This window comes from Aotus nancymaae, unplaced genomic scaffold, assembly GCF_030222135.1.
Source record: "Aotus nancymaae isolate 86718 unplaced genomic scaffold, 86718_ANA_hifiasm-v0.15.2.pri h1tg000011l, whole genome shotgun sequence".
Lineage (NCBI taxonomy): Eukaryota > Metazoa > Chordata > Mammalia > Primates > Aotidae > Aotus > Aotus nancymaae.
Genome location: NW_026988422.1, coordinates 72,247,186 through 72,267,186, shown reverse-complemented (window position 1 = coordinate 72,267,186; position 20,001 = coordinate 72,247,186). Strand labels below are relative to the sequence as shown.

The window sequence follows — 20,001 nt, the reverse complement described above, 5'->3', positions numbered from 1 at the left end:
TTAAACCTCTTTTCTTTTTCTTTTTCTCTGAGATGGAGTTTCACTCTTGTCATCCAGGCTGGAATGCAATGGCACGATCTCGGGTCACTGCAACCTCTGCTTTCCAGGCTCAAGTGATTCTCCTGCCTCAGCCTCCTGAGTAGCTGGGATTACAGGTGCCCGCCACCGCACCTGGCTAATTTTTGTATTTTTCGTAGAGATGGGGTTTTACCATGTTGGCTAGGCTGGTCTCAAACTCCCAACATCAGGTGATCTGCCCACCTTAGCCTCCCAAAGTGTTGGGATTATAGGCATGAGTCACCCTGCCTGGCCTAAACCTCTTTTCTTTATAAATTACCTAGTCTCAGGTATTTCTTTCTCTGTAGTAATGCAAGAATCATCTAATTCATCATCTAAGAAGGGATTAATTACCAGAATATATAAGAAACTCAAATAACTCAACAAAAAAACAAACAATCCAATTTAAATATGGACAAAAGACTTGAATAGACATTTCTCAAAAGAGGACATACAAATGGCCAACAGGTATATGAAAACATGCTCAATATCACTAATCATCAGGAAAATGTAAATCAAAACTGTGATGACATATCATCTCACCCCAGTTAGAATGGCTATCATCAAAAAGACAAAATATAACAAATGCTGGCAAGGATTTGAAGGCAAGGGTATAAATGCTCATACACTGTTGACGGGAATGCAAAGTAGTACAGCCATTATGGAAAATAGTATGGAGGTTCCACAAAAAAACTCAAAATAGACCTACCATATGATCCAGCATTCCCACTACTGATTATATATCCAAAAGAAAGAAAATCTGTATATCAAAGAGATATCCCATGTTTACTGCAGCACTATTCACAATAGCCAAGATATAGAATCAACCTGAGTGTCCATCAGTAGATGAATGGATGAAGAAAATGTGGTATACAGACACAATAAAGTAATACTGAGCCATAAAAAAGGATGAAATCCTGTCATTTGCAGGAACATGAATGGAATTCGAAGTCATTATGTTAAGTGAAATAAGCCAGACACAGAAAGAAAAGTACCACATGTTCTCACTCATGCAGTAGCTAAAAAAGTGGATCTCATGTAGGTAAAGAATAAAATTATGGTTACCAGAGGCAAGGAAGAATGTGAGGGTATGGGGATGACAGTAGTTGGTTAAGGGATATAAAAATATTTAGATAGAAAGACTAAGTTCTACTATTTGATAGTACAGTAGAGAAATTATGATAAACAATAATTTATTATATATTTCAAAATAGCTAGAAAAGAAGAATTGTAATCTTCCCAACACAAAGAAATGTTTGAGGTGACAAATAACTCAATTACTCTGATTTGATCATTACACATTGTATTCAGGAATTAAAATATCACATGTACCACAAAAATATGTACAACTATTGTGTATCAATAAAAATAATAATAATAATAATAATAACATGAATTACCTCATAGATTCTTGCAATTCCACAGAGCAGAGTTACTTCTCCTGGAAACTTATCTAAGCCTTGTTTGAAAAGATTCAAAGCAGTCACAGGTTGATCCAATGAGACATAAACCTAAAACCAAGATATATTTCAATAAAAGTGTAAGTTCGTAAAATAGTAATTTTTGTTATGATGTTTGTAATTATTGATCAGTAACAAATTATCTCCTACATATTACAGTAAAGAATTTTCAGCTGGGCATGGTGGCTCACATCTGTAATCCCTGCACTTTAGGAGGCTGAGGTCAGAGGATCGCTTGAGGCCAGGAGTTCAAGACCAGCCTGTGCAACACAGCAACATTCCATCTCTACCAAAATAACAACAACAAAAATTATCGAGGCATTGTGGCCTGTAGTCCCAGCTACTCAGGAGGCTGAGATGGGAAGATCACCTCAGCCTGGGAAGTCAAGACTGCAGTGAGCCATGATAATGCCACTGCACTCCAGCCTGGGTGACAGAGTAAGACCCTGACTTAAAAAAAAAATTGTTTAAGTTGAATATATCACATATAGAAGATAAAGTTAGATACCAGATAGTTTCAAATATTTTTGAAAGTCATTAAAACATACTAAGACTAGCACAGTGAATTTATATAACTTTCATCTTGCTTCTTTTTCATATGTTAATTTTTATTCCCATATTTAGGAACTAGTAGCACTTCCTTTTATATCTTATCTTCTTTTGAATCTCCTTTACCACATTTTTAAATTTAAAAACTCTAAAAGATACAAAATCATGTCATGACCACCACTTATGTTTTTCTTTCAAAATTGCCTTGGTAAGGGTCAAGAAGTAATTTTACCCCACTATTAAAAATTCTGGCTGGCCATGGTGGTTCCCACCTGTAATTCCAGCACTTCAGGAGGCCGAGGCAGGTAGATCACTTGAGACTAGCAGTTCAAGACCAGCTTGGCCAACATGGTGAAACCCCATCTCTACTAAAATTACAAAAATTAGCCAGGCATGGTGGTGTGCACCTGTAATCTCAGCTACTTGGGAGGTGGAGGCAGGAGAATCGCTTGAATCCAGGAGGCAGAGGTTGTAGTGGCCCAAGATCGTACCACTGCACTCCAGCCTAGGCAACAGAGCAAGACTCCTTAAAAAAAAAAAAAAAAAGAAAAGGAGAAGGGGAGGGGAGGGGAGGAAATTCTAGGTGGCCTCTCATTTCTGTTGTGGCTGCAGATGGCACTGCAGCAGTGACTAGGTCTGGAATCAGAAAGATCTGGATTTGAATGCTAACTCCTAACCACCAAGTGACCCTGAAAAACTTACCCTCTTTAAATTTAATTTTCCTTAAGAATACAAAGGAAATGATAAAACTCACCTTTGAGGGTTAAATTAAACTGCATATATAAGGAACATGATAAAATGTTTTACACTGAGTAGGTGATCAATAAAGGAGAAGCATTATTTTTATTATTAGGCCTCAGCTGAGTAAGAACCTACATAAACACAGTCCCTGTTGTCTACTACCTGCTCAGGTGGAAGACAAATGTATCACAGAAAATAAGGCCTTACTGGGGCCTGTTACCTATGCGGGTAGTGAGCCTATGGTGTTTTCTCCTGTCCTAATGGGCAATCTTTCAAAGGGGTCTTCTTATTTTTCATGTAAATCAATTTCTTATGAGATAGTTACCCTCCATATGTTCTCATTTTTTCGCTTGCTCTAAAGAAAAACAAGTTAAATCTAAACATAGAAACTTGTCAAATATTCCTGAAGAAACTGTTTACTCTCCCCATGCAATGGCCAGAATTTAAACATTTATTCTGAGAAGACAGATTCCACTCAAATTAAGATTTACTTACTTTTGCCAAGTACAGAAATGTATCTACCATTTCCTGCTGTTTCAGGGCTGATTTAAACTGTTTTTCTGCTTCACGATACATTCCTAACCTACAAATGGCAATTTTAAGAATTAGACATTCAACTTAAAAATAAACACTACATCATACCCTGAGGATGAATAAGACAAATTATAAGATGAAGCACGTGCCAAAGAAGGTAATGTTGCACATACACATAAATTAACATGTTTATTTATACAGCTTAGCAATAAGTTGCCTATCTCCCATATTTACTGGCTTCTAACCCCCAAATGGTATCTAAAGAGTCTGTCTGAAGCCTAGTCACAGCAGGACTAAGATAATAGCTGCTAGTAAGCCAGGTCACATCAGTTCACCACCCAAAGAGCTTATGATCAGCTGGACATATGGCAAGTGACCTGAATAAATGCTTAGAGTCTCCATGTTACTGGAAGAGCCGAAGGATGACATTTATTTGAAAACATCTTCTGCTCTGAGATAAAAGCACATTTTAAAAAGCTATCTTTAAAAGCTATTTTAACGTAAGTAATAATTAGCACTTGGGTAATATAGTTATACCATTTTATTATTCTAGAAGTCTTGTTTTCCCTTATTAGATATCTGATTGTCTTTGTCTATGAATCTGAGATTTGCTCCTTGCTGAAATATGACTGTCCTGATGTACATAGTGCCTACCTGTTATACCCAGGAAAGAATTTGTTGCCACTAAATCAATCATTAAAACACACGACTTGTCCTTAATAGACCTGTTAGGCTTACTCATAACCACTCATTCTTAGCCATCTGAGAGCTACTCAGATATGATAATGTTTTACTTTGTGAAATAAAATCAAAATGATAATACAGTATGCTCCGTTGTGCTACTTTGATTTAAAGGCTTGAAAGAAGAGCTTTAATCACTTTTCATAACCTAAACCTTAAGCACTGGTGTGGCTGATGCCCAAATAGCTATTGGAGGCTTGAGATTAAAGTGGTTAAAGGCTAAAGTTAGAAGATGTGTGACATGGCAGAAGCCCCTACCTCTTCAAAGGTCCCACAATTTTACAGGGTGTATTTATAAAATGTTACCAAAGAACTCTAAAGTTCTGAAAAACAACATATTTATGTACATAACATCAACTAAACATGCAAGTCTTTTTATTTCTTTTGAGATAGGATCTCTGTCGCTCAGGCTGGAATGCAATGGTGGAATTACAGCTCACTGCAGTCTTGCCCTCCCAGGCTCAAGCAACCCTCTGCCTCAGCTTCCCAAGTAGCTGGGATTACAGACATGTACCACCTAGCCCAGCTAATTTTTGTACTGTGTTTTGGTAAAGACAGGGTCTCACCCTATTGCCAAGGCTGCCTGCAAACTCCTGGGCTCAAGCAATCCTCCCACCTCAGCCTCCCAAAGTGCTGGGATTGTATACAGGCATGAGCCACTGTGCCCGGCCATGCATGCAAGTCTTAAATGTATGACTGAAATACAGTCACTAAATTCCGTGAATTTAAATTATCCATGACAGTCTGTGTATTTTTATCTAACTTGTCTCTTTCCAAAATTGATTTAAAAGGGATTACAATTAAAAGATACATATAACACAAGAATATGAAAACAGAAATAGATTATTTTAAAAACAATGGAGATGGATAAATTTTAAAAATAAAAATGTAATCAGAGATATTGAGCTACATGAAAGCTAAAGAACCATGTTTTTTATTACTACATTCTTAAGAGATAACTTCATCTAATACTATCAAAAAGGAATCTATCACATGAATTTTTGTGCAAAGAAAATGGAGCATGCCATGTTCAAAGCAAGTCAAGGAATAAAACATCAGTCAAGTTCATAACACAGGCCAATATCAGAGTCAGAGTCCAGCTGTCAACTTTTTCTCTCCAACTTAATTTAACAAAATTGTAAAGTATCAACTTTATGCTCATTTCATGATGGTAAGGAGATGAAAAATGAAGAAGATAATAACTATGTCCTTAAAGCAATGATAATCAAAGAATGAAACAAAACATGTTCACAAATAAATTTAATCATATTATGGCCAATGAGGAAAAAAGAGCTTTGAGAGGACAGAGGAGGTTCAGGAAGATAGTGAACAGGCAAGATTTCAACAGCTAGATATGGAGGGAAGAGGGACATTTCCAAAATAAAATTAAACCATGAAGGTAAGTACAAAGGCAGAAAAGTACTCAGCATGTTAGGGGAATGCTGAGGAGTTTGGTTTCATTGAAAAGAACATAATAATAAGAGTATGGCTGGATGCAGTGGCTCAAACCTATAATCCTAGCACCTTACGATGCCAAGGTGGGAGAATGGCATGAGGCCAGGAGTTCAAGACCACCTTAAGCAACATAGCAAGAACCTGTCTCTATAAAAGAGAAAATTTTTTAAAATTAGCTGGGCATGGTAGCATGTACCTGTAATCCCAGCTACTTAGGAGACTGAAGCAGGAGGATGGCTTGAACCCAGGAGATTGAGACTACAGTGAGCCGTGATCACACAACTACACTCCAGCCTGGGAGACAGAGCAAGACTCCATCTCTAAAAAATAAAATAAAATATTGTACAAAATTACCTTCAGGCTATGTATATAATAAGGTTTATATGAAGCATATATGAATTTCATTTTTAAACTTGGGTCCCATTCCCAAGATATCTCATTATGTATATTCAAATATTCTAAAATCTGAAGAAAAGCAAAATCTGAAATACTTCTGGTCCCCCACATTTCAGATAAGAAATACTCAACCTGTAATTATTTACTGTCCTCTCTCTTCCATTCTATTGTAAACCATTTGAAAGAAGGAACAATCTAATCTTTGTACTCCCAGTTCCTGACAGAGTAGCTGCCCATTAAATATTTTACTGAGTGAATGAATGAATGTATAAATATTATAAAGATGGGCAGGTATTAAAGAATAGAAAAGAAGGATAATTTAATATAACAAGGTACACTCATTTAAATGTTATCATATATATATGGCAAAAAGAATCAGAGTTTTGCTTTCCTTTAATTATTAAGTATTTCTGAAGGTTTTGCTTGGCAGCTCAAGATTTCAAGATTGTCTCCAGGAATTACATTCTTAAGAGTTTAATGATGTAATGGTCTAAAATTACCTTTTAGCAGAAAATACTTTCTCCATCTAGCAGCAGGAAAAAACACTTTAGAGTTCTAAGTGAAATATCTAAATGCAAAGTAGTCTTAATTTCAACAGCAGAACAATAAACATGCTTTTTGTCCCATTTATAGTCTTCCTTTTTCTCACAGTGCTTATAAATATTGAAACTTATTGAAGTACATTCATAGTAACTGAAGTCTACCTTATTTTTAACAATAAAAGATATTTACCTTTATAAAATAGAATTTTCATTTGTTTCTATTTTACCAAATGTTCTATGTGCACTTCAATATCAGCAACAAGTTTCAGGTGTTATTTACTAGTTGCTATGTAAATATTCATAAAATTAATTATGATTCTTTTGATCTCTCAGTTAATTTTCTTTAAAATACATTTAAACATTAAGAGAATATAAGAATACTCAGGTCCTAGAGAAAGAATATGGAATTGTGGAAACTAACAGAACTGACATCAGAAAATGAGCTCAAATTCTTGTTCTGTGACTTACTGGTTACATGAATTTGGACAAATCACTACTTTTGTGAGACTCAATTTTTCTCATCTGGGAAAAGGACTAACAATAGCCACTACCTTCAAGGTGCTGTGAGACTTAAGTGAGATGTTATAATGTATGAACAGTGTATCTCTAAACTGTGAAGTGTTTTACAGATGTGAGGCATCAGTGTAAATAAAAAGATTTGATTACCAAGAAAACAGAACTAAAAATCAGCAGACTTGGTTCTAGTCCCAGGTCTGTTACTCACTAGCTCCTGATGCAAATTACAGCCACTCTCTTGGCCTCAGTTTCCTCATCTGAAAAGGGGAGGTTGGGCCTGATGGTCTCAAAGCTTCCCCCTCCCAGCTCAAAAGTTGTATTATTCTAAGGGTATCCATTCTTATTTCTACTCTGTGATTGTAAGTAAACTCTTTATCAAGTAAGCCAAAGACACAGCTCTCACTTCTTCATGAGAAAATCTAACCGAAAACAAGTAACAGGTTTGAGACCCTAAAATACATGGCCACTTCTAAGCCCTTCACAAATAATGAAATTTACCTGTAGTAACATTTTCCAATCTGTATTTTCCACCACCAGTCCTTGTACTGAGAATGCTCTGTGGAGAGGGCAGCCAGATCCAAAGCCTTTGAAAACAATTCATTTTAGATTAGTATTTTCTTTTCCAACAATAAGTAGCCAGAAAAATAAATAATGAAATAGACCACATAATTAGTACCAATCAAAACGTGCATTAGAAATCAGACAGAAACTCAAGTTGCTCATGTTTCCAGATGGCCCCACCAATTTTCGCTAATCAGTTCCAGACCAGAGGGCTAATAGCAGATGAGATAAAAACACTCATCAAAGGGAAGCAGATGTACAATATATTTGAATATAATTTTAATATACAAGACACAAAATTGGTATTAAAAAATGCCCAAGTTTTTACCCACTCCCCCTGATTTATCTACTATAATGATTCAAAATGCCTCCAAACTCAGTGGCGGTCAAGTCTTTGGTGTGTAGGTCAGTTCAGTGGCAGTGTGCACTTTCAAGACAGATGCAGAGAAATAGAACCATCAAGTAAGCAGATAGAGAAAAGGTTTAGAAAATGGGATCATGAAGAAGAGTGAAAGGAGCTGGAGTATTTGGATAACTGCTATCCTCAACAACCATCATTCCACTTTTCAGACATCACCTTACGTCCCAGTAAATTCTAAGGGGCAGATTTCCCTTTACCGCAAACTGAAAGAGATCTTCTCTTCAATTGCTTGTATATTTTACATTTGCTTATCCCATATCTTTAATATTCTCAAGTTTGTTCCCTCTATTGTTTATTCAAGATTAGACAAGAGATGACTAAATAAGAATTAGGATTTTATATAGAGGAGGTAGAAACCATTTTTTACAAAGGGGAAAGCAAATCAGTCTTTATAGAAATTTGAAGCTCAGATAAAGATGTGATTAACAGAAGCTGGAGCTACTAGTTAAGAGAGAATTCTGATTTTTTATAATGCTTACTATTTTTCTTTCGTGGCTGGAAATTTTCATTCTTTAGCCAATGTTAACATAATCATGATATCCAAGAGCTCAGTTAAAGTAACTCTTAGATTTTCAGTTCTATTATCTCAAAAAACATCCCAGATTACTGTCCATGTCTTAATGTCAACTCTTTTCTGAAATGAATGTGAGAAGAGTTCCTTAAATCCCTTACTGTAAAATTAATTATTTTTCCTTGTGTTCCTCATCTTCTTTTGCTCCAGGGGAGATCTCTAAATATGCAAACTACTTATAAAGAAATGGTGACACCATGCTGAGCCTCTAATGGACTTGAAAAATCAGCATCTCTACTTGAAAGCTATGAAAATTAAAAACAAGCCACACACTAATTTCATAGGCTATTTTTCTCCCCCATCACCCTGCCCCCAGCCAGAAATAAAAATGAAAGCAAAAAAAAAAAAAAAAAATGAGGAGAAAAGTATAACTTTGATTAGTATTATTTTCAGACATATTAGAAAAATGTATTTCCAACCAGCTCAATTCAGGCATACCTGGTAAATATATAAACATTTTAATTTTAACTTGATCTTTATAAAGACCTTTTCCAGCAAACAGATCATTGTCATTCTCATGCTTAGTATAAATGGATCTTCTATTTTTTAGAAAAATATGTCATTCAAAAATTTTTTATGTATTCTAACTATCCAAGGTTAGATTTAATGCTTCTTACAGGCTGCTGGTTTTGCTTGCATAGTTGGTCCTAAAACAAGTCATCCTATGGAGAATCCATATGTTTGTGCTAATCCAATTAAGGATATTAATATAAATTATTGATACAGAATAAAAATGGCAAAAAGAAATTATAATGATGAAGACTCAGGCTGCTGAGGACTGAACTCTGACCTTTTTTTCTCCTGCCCCAAATCCTTTCTAAGAAGGCTTGGAGAGTCATACTCTAAAAACCCTAAAATCTCATTAAACAGTTTTTTTTAAACTAACCTGGTATAATGTGGCTTACTTTCTAACCTGACTCTATTATAGCATCACATGACAGATGGCAGACATTTCCTGATCTTAAACATCCCTATGTACTGACTTCAAGTCTTTAGACAAAGATTACTTCTTTCAACCAATTGCCAAATAAAGAATCTCTAAAACCCACCAATGACTTGCAAGCCATGGCTTCAAGATGTACAGAATTTTCAAGCCCAATCAATATATACCTTCCATGTATTGCTTTATTATTTTACCTGCAATTTCCATACTTTCCTGAAATGTATAAAACCAAACTGTAACCCAATTAATTGCCTTGGGTGTACTTTCTTAGGACCTTTTGAGACTGTGTCCCCAGACCGAGGTCACTCATACTGACTCAGAATAAACCTCTTTAAATATTTCGGCAGAGTTTGTTTTTTCCTTCCTCACTGCACTAGAGAAAAACATTTGTGAAAATTTCTTTCCTTTGTTTTTTGATAAAGTCTTGCTCTGTTGCCCAGGCTAGATGGAAGATGGAAGACAGTGGCACAATCTCACTTGGCTCCTCCACCTACCAGACTTAAGCAATTTTCATGCCTCAGCCTTCTGAGTAGCTGGGATTACAGGTGTGTGCCACAATGCCTAACTAATTTTTTATATTTTTAGTAGAGACAGGGTTTTGCCTTATGTTGGATAGGCTAGTCTCCAACTCTTGGCCACAAGTTGATCTGCCCACCTCAGCCTCCCAAAGTGATGGGATAACAGATGTAAGCCACCATGCTTGGCACATTTGTGACAATTTTAAGTGGCTGGCAAACTCCCTGATGACAGATAATCCTCTTTTACATCTCTGCTGTTGTTCTGGAATATTGCTGTGCACAGAAGAGGTACTCAAGAACTATCTGTTGACTGAATTAATCATAATCTTTGTTTCTGACCTCTGTTGACAACGCCTTAAGAAACAAACAAAACTGTCAAAGTAATAAGGTTCATAATTAAAAGCTGTTAACCTTAAAAACGTTTAAGTGGTGACAGAAGATCTACATTTCTTTAATTGTTCCCAAATTTTTAACATAAATAACTATAACACTTTAACAATCTTTGGATGATTTAGTAAAACCAGTATCTAGATATTAATAAAAGGTCAGAATGTCATTTTTTAAACCAATAAGTTTGTAAATGTCCAAAAGCAGAAGGAATTTTAGCAGATCAAAGTTTTTAAAAAGTCATCCTTTCACTATTGTTACAGTTGTACCAACTTCAGGATGATGAAATTAAAGAGCATATGGAAACAAAGATTGCAGAATCATCAACCCACATCCCACTTTAGTTTTGTCAATACCATCAATGTTGTCCAAAAAGGAAAAGGTGGGGAAAGGGAGTTATTAAATACTCAAAGGCAGAATTTTCCATAGATTACTTTTTCCTAACACTTAAATACCACTTCACAGCATTCTCAGTCTCTACAGTATTCTTCTTATTTGTCTGTAGACAAATACAGAATCACTAGCCCACATCCCACTTGAGTTTTGTCGATACTGACCCCCACCCGCAAAATGAGAAAAACACTAAAAACTCAAAGACAGTAAAATAGCTTTCCTTGGATGAATCAATTTTATACTTTCTTAATATTTAAACACAATTTTGAGGTATTTCTTATATTTGTCTATAATATTCTCTATGTTTGTGTGAAATACTTTATTTAAAGAGAAATTTGGAGACCACCCAAGGTATCTAAATATAAAAACATCTGATTTCTTAACAAGTTAAATAAACAGAATTCCTTTTTACTTTTTCCAGCAAAAGTTACAAAATATATGTAAGATATAAAAATGCATGCTTTGTACTCATTATCCAAATCCTTCTTCCATTCAGAAAATAACACTTCTGGTAAAAACAAAAATGACATTTTAATGGAACAATCTGATCCACAACAGTACTATAATGTAGCAAGACCTTATCAGAGTGAGAAACGAAACAGGGCATCTGTTCAGCTCAGCACCCCTAGTACCCATCAAAGTACCAATATATATGACTCAATCATTATTGTTTAAAGAAAAACTAATCAACTAATATAACAATATGTGATAATTAGTAAAAAAAAAAATGGAAAACAAAGAAACAATTTGTGTTTTTCACTAAATAAGAACAAAACAGTGGGCATGGTGGCTCATGCCTGTAATTCCAATACTTTGGGAGGCCGAGGCAGGCAGATCACCTGATGTTAGGAGTTCGAGACCAGCCTGACTAACATGGTGAAACCCTGTCTCTACTAAAAATACAAAAATTAGCCAGGTGTAGTGGCGGGTGCCTGTAATCCCAGCTACTTGGAAGGCTGAAGCAGGAGAATCACTTGAACCCAGGAAGCGAAGGTTTCAACAAGCCAAGATCATGCCATTGCACTCCAGCCTGGGCTACAGAATGAGATTCCATCTCAAAAATAAATAAATTTTTAAAAAAAGAACAAAACAAATTGCTCCATTTTATATTCTACAAAAATATGTATGTATATTGGAGGTAAGCAGATGAAAATAACAAGCAGAGTACAAATTGGCAGCATTTTAATATTATTGCCCCTAATTTATAATTCAATTTATAAATGTAAAGGTGCTGTAACATTATTGTTGAAAAATTTGAGAACAAAGGTAAAATTAGACTTAATCTCCATTAGTACCATGAGGCACAACATAGGCAATCAACAAATATTTGTGGAATGAATACATCTTAACCTCGAAATACTATCATTTTCATGCTTAAGTAATACCTTCTGGTATCTGTCATAAATACATATTTTTAAAGTAACATTTCTATTTGACATACTAATTGGTATGCTTTTGGCTTAACATTATAAAATAAACACTCTCCATGTTTCTGCCTAGTGTTTATAATTATGGTTTTTAATGGCAACATAAGATTCCATCATGCTATTTATTATAATTTACCAAACTTATCCCCTATTGTTAAACATTTAGGTTGTTTCCCCAGCATTTTTGCTACTATATCTAAAGCTACAATGAACATCATTACAAGTACAGCACTTTACTTTTCCCTGCAATCTCCTGAGAAGTAAAATTACAGAAACAAATTGAGGAAATATCTTTATAGCCATCTGCTCTATATTATTATATTGTTTTCCAAATTGTGGTACCATGTGTAATATCACTTATAATGTGTAATAACTAATTGTACTTTCCCCTAGAATTTTTTTCTAATTTCATAAATATAAAACTCAAAAGTCCAAAGTCTCTTTATTTTACATTTTTGTTGTTATTAAGAAAGTATACCTCTAATGTGCCTATTTACCAGCATTTTCTCTAATGTAAATTTTCTGGGTTTGGGTCATTTCTATTTTCATAAAAATTTTTCAAAAATTAAAATCAGCTTTTTTTCTTTTTTTTTTTTTTTTTTAGATGGAGTTTTGCTCTTGTCACCCTGATCATGCCTTTACCAGGCTGGAGTGCAATGGCATGATCTTGGCTCACTGTAAGCTCTGCCTCCCAGGTTGAAGTGATTCTCCTGCCTCAGCCTCCAGAGTAGCTGGGATTACAGGGGCCCACCACCATGCCCAACTAATTTTTGTATATTTAGTAGAGATGGGGCTTCACCACGTTGGCTAGGCTGGTCTCGAACTCCTGATCTCAGGTGATACACCCTCCTTGGCCTCCCAAAGTGCTGTGATTACAGGCCTGAGCCACCATACCTGGCCAAGATCAGTTTTTTAATATATGATAAATACTAATATTCCAAAATCATGCTTCATGTACATAATTCCCCCTTCTATTGCCCTTTTAGTTCTGATTTTGTTTCTGTCCACTAGGTAGATTACACAAATGCATCACTAAGTCTTTTTTCTTTGTTTCACAAATCCAACCAAATTTATGAAATACCCTATTGTTTGCTAGTTTAATTTTTTTCAATTCTCCATTGACTAAATATCTAAAATAAAGTCCCTAGACAAATTTTCTCAAGTGTCATTAATGAATTATAAAGATGGATTTCAAAAAGAGTCAATTTTTTTCAATATTGCTTGTTTTTGGTGTTTTAAGAGAGTCACTATTACCAAGAATAAAAATAGCTAATTTATAAATGGGAATCCAGTTCTCAATCATTTTTACTATCACCTCCTTGTTAATGAGATATATTTGAGTCATGTTTGTTGTCTCTTTTCTCTTCATTTGCTGATTTCTTTCACTGAGACAGGTAACACACCTCCTCTTGTTTTGTTATAGGGAGCTCTGGTTTTTGAGTTCTGTTAATATTCCCCAGCTCTATTTTACTACATGGGAACGCCTGGCATTACAGCCTTCTATTAACCATTGGTTTTTAAACTACTATATTCTACAGCAGTATTTTCCAGTCCTGCCTAAAAATTAGCATTGCCTGCAGAGCTTTTATTAACAACAGATTTGACAGATGTACCCTTGAGCATTCCAACTCAGGAAGTCTAGCACGGGTCCAGAAGTCCTTATTTAATAATTCCCCAGGTAATTTAGAAACAGAGCCTAATATAGGAACTACCCAACATCCCTAATATTTGAGGGGCAGAAGATCACAAGGCGGGAGGAGCAAGGAGGAGTCCTGATGGATATGTTCTAAGTTTGCTAGCCCCGCTATAATTCAAGTAGCTCAACTTTTGTCTGTTTTATATATTAGGGTCTAGATAACATTTCACTTGAAGAAAAAGATTTTGCTGTTTAAAATAAAAGTTTAAATGTTACTACTCTATCTGTTTAAAATCAAATTTTTTTACTTCCATATACACAAAGAACTATGATGCTAGTCCTTAGAATCTTTAGAATATAAGTGCAGTAGAGCAGAGAATAAATCTTACATTTTTTTCAATGTGATTTTTTAATTCCTCAACAACAATGAGTAAATTCCAAGATGTAGAATTACATCCTCAAGATGAATCTGTTAGTAAAAACATTGTCACCATGACCTATCAATGACTTATGATCTGTCTAGCTTCTGAACTCATCACCTACAACTCTTCCCCCTCACAGGCCTCACTCAGCCACACTGGCCTTCTTGCTGTTCCTTAAAACAATCCAAGCATGCTTCTTTTCAGGGCCTTTACAGTTAAAGCTCTTTGAAAATACTCTTCCTACGCATAATGACGTGAGTCCTGTCCCCTTTCATTTGGGTGTCTGTTAAAATGTTTTCTTTACTTTTTTCCTTTCTTTCTTTTTTTTTTTTTTGAGACAGAGTCTCACTCTGTCACCCAGGCTGGAGTACAGTGGCATGATCATGGCTCACTGAAGCCTCGCTCTCCCTGGGTTCAGGTGATCCTCCCAGAGTAGATGGGACTACAGCTCTAAACTCTAGGGGTAGCTGGGACTACAAGCACGTCCTACCATGCCTGGCTAATTTTTGTATTTCTTGTAGAGACAGGGTTTCGACACATTGCCTAGGTTGGTTTCAAACTCCTGGGCTCAAGCGATCTCCTGCCTCAGCCTCCCAAAGTTCTGGGATTCAGCCACTGAGCCACATGTTTTCTGCTCAGAGCAACTTCACTGATCACTCCCCACTCCATCCAAAATAGCATCCTCCCCCACATCATTATTTATTCCCTTACCTGCTTTCCTGCTTCTTTGTTGTTACGGTACTTATTAGCCCATGAGACTTCATACATTTTAAAATTATTTTATTCTATTCCTTGCCCAACCAGAATATTATCTCTAAAAAAGCAGAGACTTGGCCTGTTTCACTCTGTGAAACAGAGTGCTGGAAAAGTACCTGGTACACTGTAGTGGTTCAAATATATATAAATATTGGATGAAAGAATAGATACCTCTGATATTTATTAATCTTCCAAATACAATAGTATCACTTTATGATACTCTAGTAACTTGAGATTTACTAATTTATGAAATGGACTAGCATTCTAATGCTTTTTAATTACAGTTTGACCACATAATTTTATACATAATTACACTGAGAGCCTCTAACCAGCTTTTTATGAAGTTAAAATGGCTGGCTTCTATTTACAAAAGTGTGCATGGTTTCTCAGTTGTCCCAATCTTCATTGTTTCTTTTCCTTACATAACCACATCTATGAATACCACATTCTGTATATGTGGCCCAGGCTGTCCCCCACATTTCAATGTCACATCTCCCAACACATGCAATGGTACGTCCACTTAGATAGCCTTTTGTCATTTCAAACTCAAAATGCCTTCAAGTCACTTAGTCAGCTTCTGTACAAACTGACTTCCTTCCCTAATTATCCCATTTCTGCCGGTAAAACTATTATTATTCTCATAGCATCTTTAGGAAGCAGATTTAACCTGTCTCTCTTTCCTTTGCCCTAATATCAAATCTATCACCAAGTTCTGTCACTTCCTTCTTTAAAATGTCTCTGTGGTGCTCCCATTTTCTAGGATAAGGCCTATTTATTGATCATTCCATATCCTGCTCTTGCTTTTGCCCTTTCTTTACATTTCTTTTTCCTCCTTTCCATACATCCTACTTACTTTATGGATCTTTACTAATATCATCCCTTCTGAATTTTTTCCCACTTGGTAACAACTTCACATTTTGACAATTACTTCTTTAATTATTTCATTTATGTCCATTTTATTTCTTCAGCTAGACTACATGGCTTGTAGAGGCAGGAAAAAGTATCATTAGTTCTCTTAGTGTATAGCATAGAAGTTGACATACAGAAAACATAATTAAGGGGATGGCTGTGGTGGTTCACACCTGTAATTCCAGCACTTTGGGAGGCTGAGGCTGGAGGATCACTTAAGGTTAGGAGTTCAAGACCAGCCTGGGCAACACAGGGAGAGCATATCTCTAAAACTAATTTTTTAAAAATTAGCTGGGCATGGTGCCACATGCCTGTAGTCCCAACTACTTGGGAGGCTGAGATGGGAAGATCACCTGAGCCTGGGAAGTCAAGGCTGCAGTGAGTTGTGATAATGCCACTGCATTCCAGTCTGGGTGACAGAGTGAGATCCTGTCTGAAAAAAAAAAAAAAAATGAAAAAAGAAAACACAATTAAGGAAAACACTTTTATTTTCCTTTTATTTTCCTGAATGCTTAATATATGGATATAAAGCCTTTTTCGTGGAACTAATATGAAAATGAGAAAAGATACAATTAGACACTGTAGAATGAACTACATTTCATTTGACCAAAGTTGTACAGTTATATGCTCATTTGCATATAAGCATGCAAAAACCAAAACGATTTGAGAAGTCATACGCCTATAACTTTAAAACTCTCTGTTAAGAGCCTACGAAGATGATTCTCTCTACTTTTGTACGTTTTAAATCTTTGATCATACAACGCCAAAGATAGAGGAAAAGGACACACCACAAAAATAACAGAAATACATGTGTTAGTAAACCTATAATATAATACATGGACTAAAGAAATAAATGGATCAACAATACCATTAGCATAAAAACTATAATTTTAACACAAGCATATTATGACATATTCTCAATTACCTGTATCTTCCGATTTATTGGAGAGCTACATACTCTATGAAGCAGGCATAGTTCTTATCACTTCTATATTTATACACATTTTCCCACTGAAACTGAGAGTGGATTTTAAAGTATTAATAATTCTCCAATCTTTAATAATTTAATGTGTTTATAAGGTCACAAATAGAATATTTCAGAATCTAAACTCTCAAAGTCAGAATAATTACAATAAAAGGAAATAGCATGAATTCAAAACTTACAGTCTTAACATCATTTTCATGATGAAAGATATACTCAAACAAAGCCTGTGAAGAAAAAAGTACCAAAAATACATTAGATTTAAAAAAAATTTTTATGTTAACAAAAGCACTCTAAAGCCCTGGATAGATAGAAGGGTCTATCCATCTTTTGTTACAATCACTCCTTTTAAAATATTACTATTTACAACTGATTCTGATTTTAACAGAATACAAACTGGATTGCTCAAGGAATTAAACATTTTTTTCATATTACATATTTTATTAGAAAAACAAATGAAAAGTTTTTTATTTCTTAAAGACCAACTTCAGGATTGTCAAAAAACAGCTACAGCCAATTCTTTATATACTCTACATAGATTATACAGTGATTATAATATTAATAATGACAATTTAGACATAAAAAAATCTGGAAGTTTCTACTGAAACAAAGTAGAATATATGGGTAAAGCAGGGTGTTTTTTGCTTCATTTTTAAAGCTAATTCTCCTTATATGGTATTTATAGTAACTCTATGATTCAGAATATTCAGGTTTCTTTAACAGGGTGCCACTCAGCCAAGCTGGACATTGGAATCACCTGGTGGTGGGACGCAATCAGACCACTTAAATTAAATCAAAGTTGTGGGGATGGCAAAGCCCTGATGTTACATTTTTTAAAGCCCTCAGATAACTCTCATGTACAGCCAGGGCTGAGAACAATTATTTCTAATATTTCACTCAACTGCTCTAAACTAATAAGCATTTACTCTTAGTGGTACTACCTTTTTCCATAATATCATCATGTTACACTTGCAAAGAGGCTAGCATCCCTGGAAGAGATCAAGGTTATTAACAAAGAAAACTTGGAGGCAACTAATTAAAAAAAAAAATCAAAACAAGGCCTTTCTTAAAAAAAAATTAAAAAATAAAAAATGAAACCTATAACAATGCTTCTGTTTGTTCTGTTATCAAGAAACAAAAGTTAAGAGTGCAATTGGTGCTACCACTGCCATGAAAAGGATGTTACAGCATCAAAGACAGTGTCATAGAGTCACCCTAGATACCCCAAGCCATATGCCTATATTAAAAATGAGTCCTAGTAGGTCAAGGCAAGCTGGGGGCCAAAGGCAGAAAAACCTGGCATTATTTCTACAACATACTAAAAAAGCATAAAATCTAGTTCAGGCTAAATCTAGTAACAGACCAGGTCTGTCCTGGACGCATCTTAATTTAATTGAGAAAAATGTTTCCATTGACTGACTCTCTTGGTCAAAAAATAGCAATGGTATCAACTAGCCAGACAGTCCCTTCAAGTGAGTGGCCTGAAAGGGTAGGGAACCAGATATTCCATATGAGTTGCTTTTAATACTCCACTCTCATAAAAGAAAGGGAAGTAAGCATAGCTTTACAATTTTTCGAAATGAAGTCAACTGGATTGCTGCCAAACAAGAATTTAAGAAAAAAGTCACAGCATTATTACAGTCTGATTCCCTGTCTACCAAATGGCATCTGTTTTTTAGACTTAAACTTAAGTCTGTACAGCTAGTGTCCATTTCAATTTTCTCTAGCGTGTTTGGTATTTAGCAAACACATATGTTAAATACCATTAGAACTGAGATTAGGAATGAGCTCAACACATGCTCAGAGATTTCAGCTAAAAACCTGAGCTAGGTTTAAACCAGTTTCCAGAAGATAAGGGCTCCTTTCTCTGAATTATTCCAAGCTCACTCCCAAGGTTTATATACTGAAAAGGTCATGGACACCTTTCCTCATTTTTATCTTTCTCTTTCTCTCCTTCTCCCTCTCTATACCTTTCTCCCTCTCCCTCTGCCTCTCATTTTCTCTTTACTTTAAAAGAACATTTAATCTTTGGGTAGTGATAATTACTAATGTAGTTGGCATGCCACTATTGGCTTGAGTAATCCTTATCGAGATGGCTGATTAATTACTAATTAGGAGTACATAATTTTTATCATCCTTTGACAGTCCTAAAAACCTACAAGGATAGAAAATTATTTCTCTGAGAATAGTCCAAGCTAAAAAAGAAAAAAAATACAAACATATACTGATGACTACTTAAGTTTCATTCTACAAAGATGATGCTGCATCTGCTTTCTTTGTTATAAATTACTTCTCTTTATCAAAGGAAAAGATTTCCTATAATAATGGTATATGTGCTTTATTTCTGATTGACTTTCCTTAACTCAATTAACTCAAAGACTAAGAGAAATTTTACATATTAAACATTTCCACTTCAGTAAAGACATGGCCGGTCCTTCACAAGTTTTTATCCATTTTCTAATTTGTCATTATCATCATATGTGTAATATTACTTTATGACTCAAAATCATTTTAAGTACATACCTTTGCCAACTTAGGTTTCTGGGAATATTTTGTTAAATTCAATCTAGATAAATTTATAAATGGCCCATCAGGACTTGTGAGCATGGAAGCCTACAGAGGAAAACAATACAACAAGAGATCTGAAACATTCTCTTGAAACGTAAACAAGTTTAATGGGCATAAAAATTATAAAGGCAACATAAATAAAAAAGTCACCTTCAAACATCCTCCATATAATTCTCCACTATAACAACATTAGAAAATGATGTGCCATAATATAAAGCTACTTTGGTAATACCAAAGTAATACAAGGCTATGGGAAAGGTGACAGAATTTACCGTTCCCAGCCTGACAAATCTTCCGGAGGAGCTGGTGATAGGGCGGGCTGTGTAGGCGGTTCTGGGTGTTCTGATGGCCTGTTCCATAGTGCCTGGCCTTCCACTCTGTGTGTTGGGCCTGAGGAAACCCGTAATGGGTCTTCCAGCTTGTGTGATTGGCCTGTGAAGATTATAAATTGTTATAATACAAAGAAGATCTTGAGGAAAGACTCTCATACAGTCTGATCAATATTTAGTGGTAGAG

The 20,001-nt window shown here is 35.3% G+C and overlaps 1 protein-coding gene across 2 annotated transcripts in view; it reads right to left on the bottom strand.

The window, feature by feature from the left end:
- TTC8 (tetratricopeptide repeat domain 8) overlaps positions 1-20,001 on the bottom strand; it is a 54,803-nt gene that overhangs the window by 18,140 nt on the left and 16,662 nt on the right. For both annotated transcript variants that reach the window (XM_021674951.2, XM_064375137.1), the window contains 6 exons: positions 19,758-19,917; positions 19,441-19,530; positions 17,100-17,144; positions 7,490-7,575; positions 3,303-3,390; positions 1,458-1,568 (listed from right to left, as the gene is read on the bottom strand). In XM_021674951.2, the coding sequence (XP_021530626.2) occupies positions 1,458-1,568; positions 3,303-3,390; positions 7,490-7,575; positions 17,100-17,144; positions 19,441-19,530; positions 19,758-19,917 (580 nt within the window). The remainder of the gene's footprint in view (positions 1-1,457; positions 1,569-3,302; positions 3,391-7,489; positions 7,576-17,099; positions 17,145-19,440; positions 19,531-19,757; positions 19,918-20,001) is intronic.